This window comes from Marmota monax, unplaced genomic scaffold, assembly GCF_021218885.2.
Source record: "Marmota monax isolate L192 unplaced genomic scaffold, Marmota_monax_Labrador192_F-V1.1 WCK01_AAM20220418_F8-fsc00020, whole genome shotgun sequence".
Classification (NCBI taxonomy): Eukaryota; Metazoa; Chordata; class Mammalia; order Rodentia; family Sciuridae; genus Marmota; species Marmota monax.
In genome coordinates this window covers 18,362,175-18,382,634 of record NW_026692912.1, presented here as the reverse complement: position 1 = coordinate 18,382,634, position 20,460 = coordinate 18,362,175, and the positions used below count along the sequence as shown (strand labels likewise).

At 37.4% G+C, this 20,460-nt stretch overlaps 1 protein-coding gene across 10 annotated transcripts in view; it reads right to left on the bottom strand.

The window, feature by feature from the left end:
- The window catches only part of Gapvd1 (GTPase activating protein and VPS9 domains 1), an 88,200-nt gene that overhangs the window by 12,355 nt on the left and 55,385 nt on the right, over positions 1-20,460 (bottom strand). For 7 of the 10 annotated variants that reach the window (XM_058581756.1, XM_058581760.1, XM_046451523.2 and 4 more), the window contains 10 exons: positions 19,528-19,662; positions 18,946-19,065; positions 15,160-15,237; positions 14,669-15,039; positions 10,632-10,719; positions 9,624-9,704; positions 5,279-5,401; positions 3,191-3,320; positions 489-598; positions 16-175 (listed from right to left, as the gene is read on the bottom strand). In XM_058581756.1, coding sequence (XP_058437739.1) covers positions 16-175; positions 489-598; positions 3,191-3,320; positions 5,279-5,401; positions 9,624-9,704; positions 10,632-10,719; positions 14,669-15,039; positions 15,160-15,237; positions 18,946-19,065; positions 19,528-19,662 — 1,396 coding nt within the window. The remainder of the gene's footprint in view (positions 1-15; positions 176-488; positions 599-3,190; positions 3,321-5,278; positions 5,402-9,623; positions 9,705-10,631; positions 10,720-14,668; positions 15,040-15,159; positions 15,238-18,945; positions 19,066-19,527; positions 19,663-20,460) is intronic. The other 3 variants (XM_058581761.1, XM_046451526.2, XM_046451527.2) reach the window with 1 other exon arrangement.

Here is a 20,460-nt window from a genome sequence, read left to right as displayed (position 1 = left end):
GGTTGGGTATGTTACCTGTAGTCCTCAGCAATGGATGCCAGCAGTTTCCTACATGTCCTATTATCAAAACGGCATACACAACGCATTGTTTCTTGAAGTTGAGCCATTAAGTTCTTATCTTGTAAATTAATTGCTTCAGCTATTTGAACTTTTAAGAAGCATACAATTTCATTATCTAAATAAAAAAATAAGAATTACATTACTATAGAGAATTTCCATGGGCTTACATATATACTGTCCCCAGCATTCGGGACATTAATTCTACTGTACCATTTATCACCAAAACTAAGCAGTAGTGCCACTGCCATTTAGAAAAAAAAAAAAAAACTGATAAACTATCAGTAATCACAGTGCCCTTAAGTGACATGAAAACAAATGTGTTAAGTTGAATCATGGAATATTAATATAGCCGAAGAGTGAAATACTGGCAATTTCATTGGTTCAAACTGTAAATACAGAAGAAACTAAACTATCCAGAACCAACTTGCCTTCTGGGTCTGTATGGTCTGGTAATCCGTTCCTTGTTGAATGGGTTAACACTGGGAAGGCAACAGAGTCCGCAGAGCAAAGAGCAAGCCTCAGTTTCTTTTTTGCATCTCTGAATAATGGGTACAAAACACATTAATTTCTTTGTCCAGAATGGTCACTTCTTTTTTGGGGTGCTAGGAATCAAACCCAGGGCCTTGTACATACTAAGCATGTGCTCTACTACTGAGCTACCTCCTCACCCAGAAATGATCACATTTTATAAATATTTACTGTATGAGGGCTGGGATTGTGGCTCAGAGGTAGAGTGCTTCCTGAGCATGCAATCCTGGCACCACACAAAAATAAACAAAATAAAGGTATTATGTCCATCTACAGCCAAAAAAAAATTTAATTTACTTTATGAATAAATATGCTACTTCAGGATTCAAATATTTCAAATGTTTATTTTTATGTGGTGCTGAGGATTGAACCCAGCGCCTCACATGTGCTAGGTGAGTGCTCTACCACTGAGCCACAACCCCAGCCCCACAAGTGTGTGTGTGTGTACGTACACACACACACATTTATATATATATATTTTTGAGGGGGTGGTGGTGCTGGGGATTTAGCCCAGGGCCTTGGGCACAGGAGGCAAACACTCTACCAACTGAGCTATACGCCCAGCCCCCTAAAAAAATAATTTTAACTTACATCTCACTCTTGCTTGAAAGAACACACTTCTAATTACCTGAGGAACAAGGTTATAAAAGTACTCTGGGCAAGGACCTCCCCATAGGGTCACCTGAATCAGTCAAACAAACCTTTTCTGACCTTCCATCACATGCTGAGTTTTACCTCAGGAACTCAGGAGAACCAGACAGCCTATGTGCCAGAGAGGTCGCCAGCTCACCCCAGTACTCACACAAGAACACCTTCTATTGCATCTCTTGAAAAATTCTGGTCCTGCCACAATATAAATTTGCCCACTGACAAGAAACTCTTTTTATTGCTCTGTTGCTTGAGAGTTTTTGTATTGGATTCCTCTTAACTTCCAAATGCTGAACCACCTACTTCCACCCAGTAGCTGAGCCCGCCTCAGCTAGGGGCTACCCTCCACAGCAATGCAGCTCTCCCTAACGGGGAAGCATTGAGGCTCTCTTATTTGTAAGTGCCCATGGTCTTTTCTGGTCCTGTGGGCCACAGACCAGAATGTCTTCAAAATAATCAAATCTGCTATCTAGATAAAGGAGTTTGAACACCTTAGAGAAAGGCCAGAGAGTGTGCCTCCTCTGTAGGATGTCACTTGTCCACCTCATGCTAGCTCTGAGTCTTTCTCTACTGGATTTCTTCCTATAAAATGAGAAATTTAGATATCAAGATGAGGTAACATTCACCTCATTTGCCAAAAATATTATAAAATACATAATGGTAAAGTCACTTGATGAGTTTTAGAAAGTAATTCATGCTGGAAGGTAATTCTATCTGCTATTCCCCCAATTATACTGCAGGAAAAAAATATGGAAAGTTCCAAAAAGATTTTTTTTTTTTTTGGTACTACAGATTAAATCCAGGGGCACTTAACCACTGAGCCGCATTCTCAGTCCTTTTAATTTTTTAAATTTTGAGACAGATTTTCACTAAGTTGCTTAGGGCCTCACTAAGTTGCTGAGGCTGGCTTTGAACTTGAGATCCTCTTGCCTCAGCCTTCTGAGCTGCTGGGATTACAGGCGTGTGCCACTGAACCCAGTAGCAAATTTTATTTACAAATATTTTTTGCATAAATATAATAATATATTATTTTAATATATAAATATAATAATATAATATATAAATATAATAATATATATATTATTTTAAGGAAGAGTTTCCTTAAAATAACTGGGAGGAGGTAAATATGGAATAATACTGGTTATGTGTTGGTAACTGTTGGATCTGGATAATGGGTACATCATTGTATCTATTTGAAAATTTCTGGAATAAAAATATAAGCCAAGTGCAGTGTCATACATTTGTAATCCCAGCAAATCAGGAGAATAAGGCAGGAGGATCACGGGTGCAAGGCCAGCTTCAGCAACTTAAACTTAGTGAGAACCTGTCTCAAGGCATCCCTGAGTTCAATCCCCAGCACCAAAATTAAAAAAAAAAAAAAAAGTAAAAGAGAGAGAGGTGGGGGTGGGGATGAGGGAGACATGGGACACGGGACTTTGCAAGTCCACAAGAGATAACTAGTGCTTTAAAGCTGAGGCTTCTTGTCTGAGGAAACCGAGGATCGCTATCAAAGAACCCTGAAGTCATTTTTTTTCTCAAGCCCTATTAGAAATAGAGGCCTGCCCATGTAATGAGGATGACGACAAAAAGAGAGGTTTACTGAGATAGTGAGTTGCTCCATCACTGTGTGCAGGGCGATTCCAAACTACCCATGCCCTCTCCTGATGTGAGCCACACACACTCATAGCTTTGCACAGGCAGGAGCACTGCAACTTGTTTTGTTTGCTTATGTGTTTTATGTGGGTATATGAGTCTTTTTTTTTTTAAATCTCTGAATTATTGCCTTTGATACATGACATCCAGAACTGAAGCAAGTCTTCTCAGTAACTATTTCATTCTTATCTGTTTCATAAATCTATTATTAAAATGACTTAATGAATCATTTGAATTGAATTGACTGTAATAATGATTAAAAGTCCAAACCCCAAAGTCCCAAATACTACAAAAGAAATACCTATAAGAAAAAGCTGAATCCTGAGGGTGGGCTGCTTGGCTCGCAGAGTCTGGGAGATCATCAGCTGAGATGTTCTGTAGTGTTTCATCCCGAGGAGAATCATGTGCACTTTCACCATCACCCATGACCTCTGGAGAACAAAACCCATCACCGAGAAAAGAATAGTTATATTAATTTGTAATATTCTGGTATTGGTACTAGTAGGTAATTCAGAGCAATTCAATCCTAAATTAGTAATATCTTAGAGTAAGAGTTCTTCAGAAGATAAAATAGAAAGAAGGAAAAACTCAAAACATTTGACCAAATGGTCAAAGCAACAATAATGTATCATGAGAGCAGATGCTGGGAATGGTTTTAATTCTTTTTTTTATTTAATTGTAGATGGGAACACTTATCTTTTTTTTTTTTAATTTTTTATTCTAATTTGTTATATATGACATTACAATTCATATTACATATACAGAGCACAATTTTTTTTCATATCTCTGGTTGTATACAAAGTAACAATTATCTTTATATATATATTTTTTTAATGTGGTGCTGAGGATAGAACCCAGTGCCTCATGCAAGCGCTCTACCACTGAGCTACAGCCTCAGCCATGGTTTTAAATTCTTATCACAATCCTAATCCGAAACAGTGAAAGTCTGAATTAATAAAGTTAATATTCCATAATCAAAATCACTGAACCACAAAACTCAAAATCTTCAAAAGTCATTTTACATAATAATTCACTTTAGAGACATGGACTCCTTCCCAGTCAAAAAAAATTGCTGGTTCTACATCCCTTTGTTGCACAATGGCTGAGGTGGACCAAGCGCATGGATCTCCAGACCTTCCCCCCACAGCCCTCTCACCACACCCAACAAAGAGCAAGAGGACTACCACAGAAAAGCCAGATCTGTGGGTCCCTCTACTTGTTCTGTTTTTAATTAGTCAATCAAGAATACAGATAAACAGGTGCTGGAGTTGTGGCTCAATGCTAGAGCACTTGCCTAGCATGTGTGAGGTACTGGGTTCAATTCTCAGCACTTTATATAAATAAATGAATAAAATAAAGGTCCATCCACATCTAAAAAAATTTTTTAAAAAATAGAATATAGGGGCTGGGGTTGTGGCTCAGCGGTAGAGAGCTCACCTAGCGCGTGCGGGGCCCTGTGTTCGATCCTCAGCACCACATAAAAATAAATAAATAAAAACAAAGGTATTGTGTCCAACTACAACTAAAAAGAAAAATAAATATTAAAAGAAAAGTTAAAAAAATAGAACATAAACATACATAAAACAACACAAAATCAAAGGGAATAAAAAAATTCCTGAATATAAGGAAGATTCTGTGTTTTTATAGGAAAACATTCTTATTATTCAGAGAAAATTTCAAATGCTTCAGGAAAAAATGGAAAAACATAGAAAAAATGTTAATAATTGTAATGTTTACATAGAAGGTATATGAATGTTCAGGATAGAAAAGTGGACATTCTCTTTTCCCATGACTCCCTCTCAGGCCCCTACAGTCTTTCTCAGAGCTAATTCATATTCCCAGTTTCCTGGAGATTCTTCTAGAAGATACTCCCAGCACACATAAGCATAAATGGGTGCAGACACTACTTAAGCTTTTATACACTTTTGTTTCCCTTTAGTTTGAAGACTGTGTCATATTTTTCAGACAAATTATTCAATATTCTACTGTGAGAAAAACATAATCATTTAAAAAATAAGAACCAAGCAACAATGGATAACCTAAGAGAGTGCTGCCTCAGCTACCTGAAGAGAGATAACTGTATGAAATTACAGTTCTATAGGCAGTTGCAAAATAACCTCTTCCCTCCCGCTAAAGCATGCATCAGGTCACTCTGGGCAGTGACTCCAGGATTCATGGGATGATGACTCAGGCATCTGAACATCTGCACGTGCCCAGGCTTAGTGGGAGAGTACAGAGAGGGACATCAATTTAATCTGATTGGGTTATCAAGTTTGTAATTTTAAAATAGTATATTGATTCTCTAGCTATTTTTTTAAAGGGTACTTAAAAGATTTATCTTTATTACTATGGTAAAAATGACTGTTCAAATCTTTATCATGATTATCACCTGCATTTTCATAGTTTGCCATTGCTCCTTCACTGGGGCTGGTCCGTTTAATGGCATTCCGGTATTTGTCCAGAATATCCTCAGCAACCTGAGCTTGTGCAGTGAGCCTAGGGATGGGATCATCTGCAGGGGAAAGGAAGGTGAGAGAATTAGTTCCTTGGGTTTGTACTAGCGATGATGTTAGTAATGACACCAGTAGCACATCCCAAAGGCAGATTAGGAGGTCAGACTTAAAAAGAGCACATATCTCAATGTTAAGAGGCACCATGCAGCTGCCTGCTCATCCCATTTCTAGGTCTAAGAGCCTTGTCAAAGCAGAAAATTGGGAGGAGTCACTCCACCTTCTCATCATCACCAGAATTCTGCATGACAGTGACAAACTTCAGTGCAGACTGAATGGATAACAGGTTACTAAAGGGCTTACACTGAAATCACTGTTAATAGCAATTCATGCTAACAAAACTTCCAAAGATGCACTTTTATATGCAGACTTCATTTAATCAAATATCTCTATGATGAACAAAAAAGAACTATTTAAACTTAAACTCTTTTTAATGATGAGATGTGCCTTTCTCTATTCTTTCTTCATGAATTAATTCCTTTCTACACCACATCTGAAAGTTATAGATATTCATATACTATCTCACTAGATCTCACCACGACAGTGCAATTGCTGGCACACAGCACGTTTGTGCATACCATGGTCAGCAACACTCAGAGAATCTAGACATCCTGCGAGAGTGCTGGAATGGTACCTGAATGCTCTGAGGAAAACTTAACATACCCACAAAACCACAGCTTTGTTTACCTATAGAACTGTTAGGCTGACAAAAAAAAAATCAGCACATCAAAAGTGTTATCTTGGAGTCTTAGAAGTTATTCATTAATTGAATGGGCTGTCAAAGCAAAGAACTGCTATGATCTACAGGACAAAATAAAGTTTTATGGTAAAGTACAAACACCTGGGATAGAGCTAGGCCAATAGATAACCAACCATACCTACATTTAGTTAGAATCCCATTTTATTTATTTTTGGTTTTGGGGATTGAACCCAGGGTTGCTTAACCATTGAGCCACATCCCCAGCCTATTTTATTTTTTATGTTGAGACAAAGTCTTGCTAAGTTGCTTAGGACCTAAGTTGTGCCACTGCAACTGGCAGAATCCTTCTTTTACTAAGAAATTCTAAAATCATATCAAAATCATTAGATTTTATACATATGCATATTAATAGTGGCTAAAAGGCTGAGGGTGCAGCTCAGTGGAAGAATGCTTGCTCAGCATGTGCAAAGCCCTAAGTTCAATTCCCAGCAAAAGAGAGAGAGAGAGAGAGAGAGAGAGAGAGAGAGAGAGAGAGAGAGAGAGAGAGAGAAGTAGCTAATATTAGCAACAGCTAACATTTATTGAGTGTTTACCATGTGCCAGAAACTGCACTAAGCACCTTAGGTGGGCTATCTCAATTAATCATCAAACAATCTTATAAAGAGGCACTATTATCACCCCATTTTACAGCAGAGCAAATCAAGGCACAGAAGTGAAGCAGCATGTTCGTAGCTTCTTCTTTTGTTTCTATGAAACAATAATTTGGTGTTCATGTCTCTGTAGAATTATATTCAACTATATAGAAAAAGAATTTCCAAAGTAATTTAATCATATTTAATTTCATGATGAGATCCCTAATAAAATTTTATCTTTTTAAAAATGTCAATTGACAGAACCTTTACTATTACAGAATCTTGTTTTGGAGGGGGAATACTTTTTGCTGATAGCTTTTGAGTGCTAATAAAGGCTCTGAAAAAGGGGCAATGTAATTTGGCTACACATAGTAAGAACCATAACAATGTTGTTTTAACCTATGTTTCTATTAACACCATTCTTAAAATTTTTAACCCAGGAAAATAATTAAAACAAAAATGCTATGTATACAAAGCAGTAAGGACGATTTTCATGGCTAAAAACTGGAAAATATTTAAATATCCAATAGAGAATGTTTTACTATAGTAAAATCAGATTATTTTATTGTCAATAAAAATGATTCAAAAGCCAACTAGATCTGGTAGAAATTGAGAGTTCATAAAATGTCATGTGGTGAAAGAATACAAAGTTTCAAATATAATCTAATTCAATCATGAAAAAGCCACTATGTACAAACACAGAAAAAACATTGGAAGAGAATATGAGAAAAATAGTAGTTAGGGCAGCAGGATTACTGCCAGATTTGTTGAGAAATGTCCTTTTGTAAGATTTCTAATTAATTTAATAACTTTCAATGGGTCATTAATTAAGGGTGGGTAAAAATTTGGGGGGGGGGGTTACTGGGGACTGAACTCAGGGGCACTTGGCCACTGAGCCACATCCCCAGCCCTATTTTGTATTTTATTTAGAGACAGGGTCTCACTGAGTTGCTTAGTGCCTCACCATTGCTGAGGCTGGCTTTGAACTTGTGATTCAGCCTGTCTTAACTCCTGTCTCAGCCTCCCGAGCCGCTGGGATTAGAGGTGTGTGCCACTGCGCCTGGCAGGACTAGGTAGAAATTTTTACACCCACAGGGAAGCTTAACTACTTGAGTCGAACCTAAAGAAAATGAATCACTATATTAAAAAAAAAAAAAAAAAAAAAACACTTATTCTACCTACTTAGCTTCTAGTGTCAATACCAAGAATTAAAAACATATGCCAAAAGGCCCAATAATTTATAATTTCACCAGTTATTAATTATTTTTGCACCCAGGGTCTTGCACATGCTAGGCAAGTGCTCCACCACTGAGCTACACCAAAGTTATTAATTTTAAAAATTAAATATTAAAGTAATTTTACCCAAAATAGTTCAGTTTGTATGTACTGGTGTTCTTCTAACACTAAGAACTAGGAAATGGAAAACGTACATAAATACCTTGCCAAAAAGACAATCTCTTTCTCTTTCCAACCAGACTGACAAGTCCCTATGAACCAGGGTCCTATGTGATTTGACTGAATACCCAGAACATGTAACACAGTGCCTGGCATGAGTCAGATGATCAACAAGTATTTGCTGATTAAATAAGACAAGCTGGGCTGCTCTCAACAGGGAACTGTGGCCTGAACACCCTTTCTTACAGGGAAGTCACCATACCCAATAAAGAGGGTATGCTTTATTTGCTATGCCAGGACATGGAGATATAGCTAAATATACAAAACTAGGTACTAGAACTATAAGCATTAAAATGGGATGCTACCTGTACCATACTGATCTCTTTGAGGAGGCTGTTCTTTTGAGCTTTATCCCATTTTTTAATTATAAATCTTCATTTTATACTGGGCACCAAAGCAAACATGTGATCCCAGCTATGTGGAAGGCTGAGGCAGGAGGAAAACAAGTTCAGCAACTTAACGAGACCTTATTTCAAAATAAAAAAGTAGAAAGGGCTGGAGATGTAGCTCAATGGTAGAGCACCCCTGGGTTCAATCCCCAGCACCACAAAAAATAAATAAAAATTAAAAAAAAAATCTTCATTTAAACTATAGTAGGACAGTAGGATAACTTATTTTAAAATCAAAATTAGGGGAAAAAAAGAGGTGAGAAATGAACTTCCTTCTAGGTGCTCTATAGCATTTAGGAAACAATACCTAGTTATCAAATTCAAGGTTGGGTCATTAATACTACCTCTCAAACTCTTTTCTTTTAGGGTACTTATTTATAATGGGCCAACAAAAAGGTGCAGGAATACAAATGCTGGATACAGTAAAAACCCAATCCCTAGTTGTATTTTCCTTGGGTCAGATAGCAATGTTAGAATGGCTCAAGCTGTAAAAAATTAGTAAAGTTTTAAATCTTTTATTATAATAGTTGACATTTATGATACTGTTTGAACACTTTATCATGGGGGAAAAAAAAGGAAATGATTAGGTAAAAGAGAATTTCACTGTGCTCCTGAATAGACAAGAACAAACTGTAGATGGAAATAAATTTAGAATTCTATGATCATTGTTAGAGAAAATTACTCAATCAATGATCTAAAGGTCTGGCATGCACAGTACAATTGTCACCACTCTCCCATAGGCACTATGCCATCAACCCACTAGACGGCGAGCTGTGGAGGGTGCCCAGAGGCTCAGGATCAGGGCCCTCGTCATAAACGTAAGTTATGACAATGAGGATGAGGATGGTGGTGGCGGTCTGCAGGAAGAGCACACTGAGATTCACTGTGGCCACCAACTGGAAACCACAGGGCTATGAAGAACACACTCCCCACCGTGCACACACAGACACACTCTTCTAAAAAGGCAACACTATGGCACCCAAGAAAAAGTGTTATGAAATATGTGCTCTGGGAATGAAGGAGCCAGGAAGTCCATGGGTCTACAAACCTGTGAGTGTTGAGAATCTGTCAGGCCCCAGATCATCTTTGTCTTTTTCTTGTTTTTCTTTCTTTCTAAATGGTATAGGAGCTGGAAATTAAATAAAGTCAGTAGTGTGACATATAACATACTGCACTACTTGGAAGTTAACTGGTGTGCCAACATTTCTAAGTGAAAGGAGGAGGAAAAGTTTAAAAGCTAAAAAATTCCCAAGCGTCGGCTGATAATCATTCTTAAAAAATAGCCCTGAAGGTTCTTAAAGAAGCTTTCAGAATCTGCCTAGAGTCATCCACCATAAGAAGAATAATTTAGGCGGGATCATGGGGACTAGATCAAAACCACTGCCTCTTAACCTCTCCGCAAATCAGCACAGTCAAAAACTCTTGCTTCATTCTTTCTTCCCCACCAAGTGGGCTTGAGTATGGCATGGAAGCAGCTCTCCTCAGTGCCTAGGTGCCACAGCACTGGGAGAGGCCTATGGAAGAGGTTCCTAGCTGCTGCTGATCTCTCCTTTCAAGAAGAGAGGTTTTTTTGCCAACTCAAATGATGCCAGGATATTCACACAAAAAAAGAAAACAATATTATACAACTACCTTCCAAAATAAACACTGCATAATACTTAGGGTATAAACATTTTCAATGAACACAGACATAAAAAGCTTAAATTTGTTCCAGGACTACAAAAGATGAATTTTCAATATTAAATTACCAATGGCATCCATTTTCCTGCAATAAATGATAGCAATACATTTGTCAACAGTCCAACATGTTTAACTTCAACAACATATGACCAGCATGACTTCCATTTATGAAACCACTACCATTTTCCTGCAAAGAATATTTCTAATCTTTGCCTTAGCATTCTTCTGAGTGAACCCATTTCCTACACTCGCAAAACAGCTACAAACTTAGGCCCATGAAGCCTCACAGAGGAGTTGAGATATTGGCTCTCCAAGAGAGATTTTGGGGTTTTGTTTCTTCTTGCTAATACAGTATTCTAAAATTTTATAATATTACCTTTAGGCATGGCTGAAACAAAACGTTTTCTCCACCAAGGTCTGTTCCTGTCTGACTTCTCGTCATCGCTATCTTTGCGTTCTTCAATCTGCAGAAAAAGTTTAATGCTTTATTTGGTGTTGATACCTATGGATAAGTTACTATAAAAAAGATTTCAGAAAGTCTATGAAATACAAACACCAGGCCTATGTGCCTTAAAGCAAAACTGTTCGTATTGCCATGTAGGTAAATTCTGGAACATGGAAGTTACCTCTCAAGCACTAGACTGTGATCTGCTTGAGGGTTTATCTCATTACTGTTAGTTAACTAGAAGCTTAAGGAAGAGCCTGATATAGAGTAGGAACTCCAAAAATACTTATGGAGGGCTGGGAATGTGGCTCAGTGGTAGAATATATACTTTGTATGTGTGAGACTCTGGATTCAATCCCTGACAACACACACACACAATAAAGAACAACAACAACAACAAAAAAAAACTGATGGATAAGTAAACACAGCTTAAATAAACTCTAGAGGGGTAGTAGAGATGGTGGAAGTAATAGTATTAATAATAAAACCAGGTGTGAACTGTGTGCAAAAAAATAGATATTATCTCATTTAATCCTCACAGTAGTCTTAGAGACAGGCCGTATTATTAGGGCTTTTTATAGATGAGAAATACATAGCTAAATGAGATTATCTCCCTATCTTCCCCAAGTTACACAGTCTGCATGAGGACAGCTAAGACTCAAACTTAGAACTAACGGACTTCAAAAAAATCCAGATTTGAGCTGGACATGGTAGTGCATGCCTATAATCCCAGCAACTCAGGAGGCTGAGGCAGAGGCAGGAGGATCTCAAGTTCAAGTCCAGTCTTAACAACTTAATGAGACCCTGTCTCAAATTTTATTTATTTATTTATGTATTTTTGGTGCTGGGTATTGAACCCAGGGATGCTCTGCCACTGAGCTACAACCCCAGCTCTTTTCATTTTTTTTGAGACAATGGTCTCACTAAATTTCTTAGGACCTGAATTGCTGAGGCTGGCCTTGAACTTGTGATCCTTCTGCCTCAGCATTCCCAGTCCTGGGATTATAGGTGTGCACCACTGAGCCTGGCTCAAAATTTAAAAGAAAGACTGGGGATATAGTTAATGGTAAAGCACCCCTTAATTCAATCACTGGTATGCTCCCCACCCATCAAAAAAGTCCTGGTTCTGATCACCATTATACAGAGTTATATTTAATTTTGTCATGTCAAAGAGAAAGGACTATAATTCCTTCACTAGCCTATGGTGTGACCTCACACAAATCTCTTAAATTTCTTTTCCTCACCTATAAAACTGGGGTTGAAAATACCTTCTCCAAGGGCATCTATGTGAATAGAGAATCAGACCCTAAGCAGAGAAATAGGGGCCTCTGTGCCAGGGAGAAGTTAGCAATAGTGATGGGAAATTAAATACATATAAGGCAGACTGATCAAATAAGTACATGAATAAAGAATAAGAATAGCAGGGTTCTGGATTGGGGCTGGAATTGTAGCTCAGTGGCAGAGCATCTGCCTAGCACATGTGAGGCACTGGATTCAATCCTTAGCAACACATAAAATAAACAAATAAAATAAAGGCATTCTGTCCATCTACAACAACAACGAAAAATTAAAAAAAAAAAAAAGAATAGCAGGGTTCTCACTATTGAAGAATGGAGTTATAAGCATGGAAGGAAAAAGATAAATGAATACACAGGTAAATGTGTAGATAGACAGACAGACACACACACACTCTCCCCCCCCCCCCTTTACCTAGCTTTGTCCAATGAGAGGTCCAGGGAACAGCAACATCTCTATAGAAATGGATGCTGATTGATCTCAATTTCTAAAAACTATTTTTCACTAAAAAGAACCAGGGCTCCTTGGAGAAATTACTGATTTCAGGACTAGAGCCGTCAAAGTACAATATAAGCTTGTAACATCTCATGCCAGGAAGCAAAAACAGAAACAAACTTAAAAAATGATGGAGACAAGTCAAAAGAACCCTGGAGTAGGCATGGTGGCGCACACCTATAAGTCCAGCAGCTCAGGAGGTTGAGACAGGAGGATCCCGGGTTCAAAGCCAGTCTCAGTAATTAAGCCAGGCACTAAGCAACTCAGTGAGACCCTGTCTCTAAATGAAATACAAAATAGGGCTGGGGATATGACTCAGTGGTCGAGTGCCCCTAAGTTTAATCCCCGGTACCCACCCCCCAAGAAAAAAAGAAAAGAAAAAGAACCCTGAAACCAGCTTGAAAGGTTTCTAACTAGCCAAATAGGGACAACTGGGCTTCAAAAATAAACAACACTAATAAACCCACTGACCACAAGAAAGAACCAGAAGACCATAAATATAATCGTAAGTATACAAATTTAAAATTTTTATAAATAGGATAGTTACATTTTTTCAAAGTGCCTCCCCCAAAATACTCATTCATTACAAAGGAAACAGAGCAACTTTCCAAGAGGTAAACCTTGGCAGATACCACCTTCAACAAATGATCCAAACGAACAAATTAAAACTGTGTACTCCTTAATTGGATGCAATGAAAAGAATGCAGTGACACCTTAGTGATAAGATTGCTAAAATAAATAAATAAATGAACTAAATTTAATTATGAGAAAACATCAAATTCAAACTAAGGGACATTTTAGAAAAGAATTGGCCTGCAAGTTTCAAGAGGATCAAGGTCATAAAAGTCAAGGAAAAACTGAAGAACTATTGTAGATTCAAAGAAACTAAAAAGGCATGACAACTAAAAGCAATGTGTCATTCTGAATCAGGTCCTTTTACAACAAATAACTGGAGACACACAAACAGGGGTGTGAGAATTAAATGGTAGTCATGTATCAGCATTCATCTCCTAATGTTTATGGTTGTTTTATGATGTGTAGAAGAATGTACTTATTTGTAGCAAACTTATTCTAAAGTTTTCAGAGGTGAGGGAGAATCAGGTTAGCTTCGAACTTACGCTCAAAAGGGGAAGAAGTGTTCTTTTGTTGTACATCCAATGTTTGTGTAACTTTACAATTATTTCAAAATTTAAAAATCATACTGCTAGGTGTGGTGGTGCGCATCTGTAATCCCAGAAGCTCAGGAGGCTGAGGCAGGAGGATCACAAGTTAAGGCCAGTCTCAGCAACTTAGCCAGACCCTTTTTAAAAAGAAAAAAAGGGGGTGGGGGGATGGGGGTTCTGAGATTGTGGCTCAGTGGTAGAGCACTTGCCTAGCATGTGCAAGGCACTGGGTTCGATCCTCAGCACCACATAAAAATATATAAATAAATAAAAGTTATTATGTCTATCGACCGATAGCTAAAAAAAATATTTAAGGGACTGGGATTGTGGCTCAGTGGTAGAGTGCTCGCCTACCATGCATGAAGCACTGGGTTTGATCCTCAGCACCACATAAATGTAAATAAAGATATTGTGTCCACCTAAAACTAAAAAACAAATATTAAAAAAAAATTAAAGGGCTGGGGATGTGGCTCAAGCGGTAACGCGCTCGCTCGCCTGGCATGCGTGCGGCCAGGGTTCGATCCTCAGCACCACATACAAATAAAGATGTTGTGTCCGCCAAAAACTAAAAAATAAATAGTAAAAAAATTCTCTCTCTCTCTCTAAAAAAAAAAAAAAAATTAAAAAAAGAAAAAGGGATGGGGATGTGGCTTAGTGATAAAGCGCCTCTAGGTTCAATCCCTAGTAACAAGAAAAAAAAAATCATACCTCATTTAGCCATCTCAGAGGGATACTGTGAGTTTTAAATGAAATTAGATACAAAAACTGCCTGGAGAAAAGTGAAGAATTATAAAAATACAAGATAGTATTATTATAAAACCAAAGCTATACAAATTTCCTATGGGTTGTGGCAATGGTCATACTAGTCTAACAGCTCATCTTTAGTGAGTATTACAGTCTATCCTTAATTTGGGAGTTACATATTCATGTTCATTTCAGAAATCTAGAGAAACTGGCAAGCAGAACTCTGAGCTGAGCACAATCAGCAAACTCTACATGGCTGTGTTCCCATACCTCTCCTCTTGAAGAGTCCTTACTCGGGGACGACGATGATGAGTGAGGTGCAGCCACCAAAGAAGTAGCACCAATGGCTGCAGCTGGAGGGAGTTCTCGCTCTTCATTCCCCGGACGACGGTTCCAGCTGGGGTCACTCATGGGTCTCCGGACAGAAGATACTATATCAGAGCTCCTGCTGCGAACTAGTCTCTCAGGGTAAGAATGCCTTTGCTTAAAAGCCTCCATTTCAGCTAGAGTTAACATGTGGGAACCAAAGTTGGGCAACCTGGCCTCATTTCCTCCCACTGCTCCTTCCAGGATCGGGGGGTCTGGGGGTGGATGTGATGGCCTGGCATAGTGAACCTTTGGCCTTACTACAGCAGAAGCCCCTGCAACACAGCAAAAAAGCTTTGCAGTCAAGACACAACCAATTCAATAAAGGCATTACCAAAAGAGTCTGGTTTCTTTCTTCTATGACAAGAGTCCAGAAGTTCCTTTCATTAGTTTACCTTCATGTGAAGACAGAGGATCAAACATGGCGAGCAGAGACTCTGCCTGAGAAGGAGGAGAGGTCAGCTGGTGGGCGCCTGGAACAAGAGGGCAAACTGTGAGACCACACTAGAAATCAAAGAGCTTCAATACACGAGTGAGTGGTCTAGTGTTCTTTATAGTTTTCTTTTTTTTTTTAAACAAATTTTATTTTTATATGACAATGGAATGCATTACAATTCCTATTACACATATAGAGCACAATTTTTCATATCTCTGGTTGTATACAAAGTATATTCACATCAATTCGTGTCTTCATTCATGTACTTTGGATAATAATGTTTATCCATTCCACCATCATTTCTAACCCCATGCCCCCTCCCTTCCCCTCTCATCCCTCTGCCCTATCTAGAGTTCATCTATGCCTCCCATGCTACCTCTCCTTACCCTACTATGAATCATTCAGCATTTGGCTATTTTTTTTTAAATTTTTTAATTTTATTTATTTTTTATGTGGTACTGAGGATCGAACCCAGCGCCTTGCACATGCAAGGGGCTGGGTTCGATCCTCGTACCTCATAAAAATAAATAAATAAAATAAAGGTATTATGTCCAACTGCAACTAAAAAAATTTTTTTAAAAAATTGAGGGTCACACCAGAAAAAAATGAAATTCTGATTATTTCAAACTCATTTCATTTTCATCTTCACACATAGATATTCATTACTTTAAGGTTTCTAGAATACATGTGCCTATTAATTCTAATGACCCAATGCTACTATGGTTAATACAGACAGCACAGGCCCAGAGACCTAAATTATTACACTGAGACTTACCTTCCCCCCTAGAAAAATAGGGAAATATTATCTATAGAAGATATATAAAAAAAGAATGGTAAAATTTGAAATCCTAATATTGCTCTCTGCAAATGATTTATTGATTTTATTAATGTATCTAAATATACCCATTAAATGGTAACATCAACTACCTTTCAAAATAAAAAATAACTATTTTCCAAAGTAATGAGAAGAATGGCACTGTTTAACATTTTTGAAAATTTCTTTAATGCATGGTTTAACAGAACCCAGTTGAATTCTCATATCTGCTTTGTTTGCTTTCTTTTAGGTGTAGCATTAGGGATTGAACTCTGGAACAGTCTACATCTGGGCTAGAGCTCCAGTGCCCCCAATCACCCCCGCTCTTTTTCTTTTTGAGACGGGGTATTACCAAGTTGCCCAGGCTGATCTTGAACTTGCAATCCTCCTGCCTCAGCCTCCCAAGTTACTGGGATTAAAGGTACACAACACCAGCATTTGAATCTCTGCTTTCAATGTGTTCGGTATGTGTTTTTGGTTGTAGTATATAAGAAAAAAACTCTGACTTCACACAGATATGTAGTTGGAAAAGGGATGATTTTTTTTTTTTTAATTGCAATTCTGGGGGGATCAAATCAGGGCCTTCCTGGCACATGTTAGGTAAATGCTCAACCACTGAACTATGATCCCCTGCATAAGATGATATATTAAATTGTGGATATTCTTTGATACTCTACCAAATCTTGAAAAGGGGTAGTTTTTTAAAAACCAGCTACAAGGTGGAAACTGAAATCAAATCAGTAAACTTTTATTCTCTATTACATTAAAGTTAACCGGTTTGTCTTACACTTTGAATGGATCTTGTAACTATGCATAATTTTACAAGCTCGTGAGTTGATCCTTTAGAAAATACTTTTTTAATAAGTTACATAGATCTTCCAAATGCTGGCATATTTCACCATGTAATATAAAAAGACATTGGTATAACCTCCAATCTCACCAAAAAGAATTTAAATAACAATGCTGTCAAACTCATGAAAGTGTATATAGGTTTCCAAAATTCTTAATTTTTATCTGTTTGAATTTTACCATTGGTACAAACTATACTAGTAATTTTCCTTGAAGTTAACAGGCTCACTTTGTTAATTTTCCAAAAAATGTTTGCTGAGTATATATTCATAAAACCACAGTTTGTCAGTTACTCAAGTAAAAATGTTTTTTCAAGAAAAATAAAACAACTGGCTGTTAAACTAACAGCTCAATCATATAAGTGCTCTTCCGTAAGACATCATATTTCAGAATGCAGCATTATAGGTATTTCTATTTCTTCACACAGAATATTAAAAAGATGTGTATTCACGGGTTGAAATGTAATGAAATAATATTTACTGCCAGGTGAGGGGGTGCATGCCTGTAATCCCAGCAACTCAGAAGGTTGAGGCAGGAGGATCACAAATTTGAGACAAACTTCAGCAATTTAGCAAGACACTGTTTCACAATAAAAAGAGCTAGGGATATAGCTAAGTGCTAGAGCATTTGCCTAGCATGTGTGAGGCCCTGGGTTCAATCCCCAGTACCACAGGGGAAAAGAGAGAGAGAGAGAAAAAGAACAAGCACAACAACAGTATATATAATTTGCTTCATTCAAAGACATCCATGATCAAAACTTCCCTTACTTGTAACTGTGAGTGAAGAATTCATGGTGCTGATATGGTTTGGTGCCCTTATTTCTTGCTAAGGCCCCAGCAAATTTTATCCACCTTTGCTTGTGTGCCACCAGTGCAAATAGCAACACCATGAAAAAGGACAATAAATTTTTTTTTAATTTTTTTTTTTTTTTTTTAGTTGTAGATGGACATAATACCTTTAGTTTTTATTTTTACATGCTTCAGGGATCGAACCCAGTGCCTCGTGAATGCTAGGCAAGTGCCTTACCACTGAGCCACAACCCCAGCCCCAGGACAATAAACTTTAATAAATAGTTTTGACCTCATATTCCCCTATTCTCAAAAGAGTCTTAAAGACCGTCAGTTGTCCACTTTGAGACTGCCGCTTTAAAACTATGGTTCTCAACTGGTGGCTATTTTTTTCCCCAAAGGGATCATTTAGCAATGACTGGAGATAATTTTGGTTGTCATGACTCTGGAGGGTGGCAGGCATGAACTACTGGAAGAGGTCAGGGATGCTTCAAATAATCCTATAACATGCAGGACAGGCTATCACAACAAAGAATTATCTGGCCCAAAATGTCAACAGTGTTGAGGTTTAAAAAGACCTGGGTTAGAAGTACTAGAGGTACAGGCTTGCCTGGACTGTGCAAAGCCCTGAGTTCAATCCCCAGCACCAAGAAAACAAAGCAAAAAACAATTCCAATTTAGAACAAGTGTAAAGAAAGAAAAGCTACTTCAAAACCCACAGTCCCACATATAAAACCACTGCTAGCATTCTGGTACTTCTTCCCAGTTCTTTTTCTATGCATATAGGTTTTCTTACCCCTACCCTGGAAAGGCTCAAATATGCAGAGTTTTTAATGCTTTATTACTTTAATTATAAAATTCTATAAAATATTTTCCCTGTAATATTATATTCAAGGTATTTCTCTAAGTTATTTCATATTCTTTAAGAGCATCTTAAAAACATCTGCATAAATTTTAATTAGTGGTTACTTAAAAATTCACTTAGTCATTCTGTTTTTCAATTATTGGTTACCATTTTCTACCAATATAAATGTTATAAAGGCCATCTTTGTGCATAAGAATTCTCCTTCTCCACATATGGAATTATTTTCTCATGACAGATTTCTAGAAGTAGACTAACCAGACAAAATTTAGAATACAAACACTGCAAGTCTTAAGTACATATTGACAAATTATGCCCTAAAGTGCTATACCAATTGGTATTATGACCAGCAATGTGGAAGAATGCCAGTTTCGACTACACATGAGATTGAAAAAAAATTTTTAAAAAGTCATTCTCATTTCCCCTTCTTACCATGAGTTATTTCATCCATGTCTGGACTAGTGACAGAATCTTTACCCCCAAAATCAGAGCTACACTCAGATCTTAGGTCTTCAATCTTATTAGGAATATCCTCAGAGGTTGCACTTATACCTTTAAGAAAAAAATAGTAAAAAATAAACATCAAGAAGGACAAAATAGCCACACAAAAAATATTTATAAAGTTTAAAGAAATGTAAACATTCTCAATTTATGTATGTCCCAGGTGTATACATGTGAGTTATTTAGAATTTATCCTTTATTATACCATTGCTCAAATATACTTATCTTGCTTTATACAGCATAATTAGAATTATCCTATGGTATCTAAATACTGTAGCAGAGGCTACCAAGAATGGAAACAGTTGTATAGGGATCATTTGCCAATTACTTCAACAGGCTCTAAAAGCCATTAAATTTTCAAAGATTAAAGGAGCCACAGAAATCACTTGGTTTCCTGGAAATTACTCAGCTCTCAAATAAAACATATCTCTTTGGCATCAACCTTACAAAGGGGGGCGGGGGGAGATAACACCTTCTAATTCCTAGACCGACCTTAAAACAAGACAGACATACCCGACACGACACTGAGGCCTGGTGTGCTGGGGCGGGAACTGACCTCCCTGACATCTGTATCATCAGATGTGCTGCCCAGTCCAGAACAGCTCTCCAGCTCTTGTAGGCGCTCCTCCTGCTTTAGGTCCGGGGCCTCTAAGCAAAAAACAGAAGCCACATCAGTGATTCTGTCAACATGCCACAATTTCAGCTTTTGTGACCTAGATAAACAAAGCTCACCAGGTATGAATGAAATCAGTATAAATAGCTTTCTAAGCATAGGCAAGTTAGCAAACTAGTTAGATTAAGTGTTAAAGAAGTTACAGTTGTGATTTCATCCCAATGTAAGTCAGTTTGTTGGGTTTCTAGATCACTATTATAAAGTATGCTCTTGGTTAATATGTAAAGTGGAAAAGAATATATGGAATAGCTTAGCAGTAAATCAACCAGCTCCTAAAAATGAACTTGTACTTAGATGGATACTTGATAGATGATGAGCTAATCCTACTGTCTTGTACTCATCTCCTAACAAGGTTAGCATGTCTGAATGCTTTAGTATAGCATTATAAAACATATCAGGATCACTTAATCATTCTTACACCAAATAAATCAAACAGAATGTAATGCAGAAATAGTTACTTATATTTGCATTCTGTAATTGACATTTAGTTGAAGGTAAAGATTTGTCTTCAAAATCAGAAAAAAGTAAGACTGTAATACATACATAAGAAAAAAGAAAAGTACAAAATACTTTATATATATTTATAAAAAAACCCTACACAGAAGAATGAATTCTTAGGAACACAGTGCTTCGACTTTAATTTATGTATTTTAAACTACATTAAACATCTTTTAAAGGGTAAAATGTTCCCCTAAGATAAACCTAGGCATTCTCACCAGGAAGTCAACCACTCAGGACCAGAACTATGTTGCTACTCTTACCTTGGGATAAGT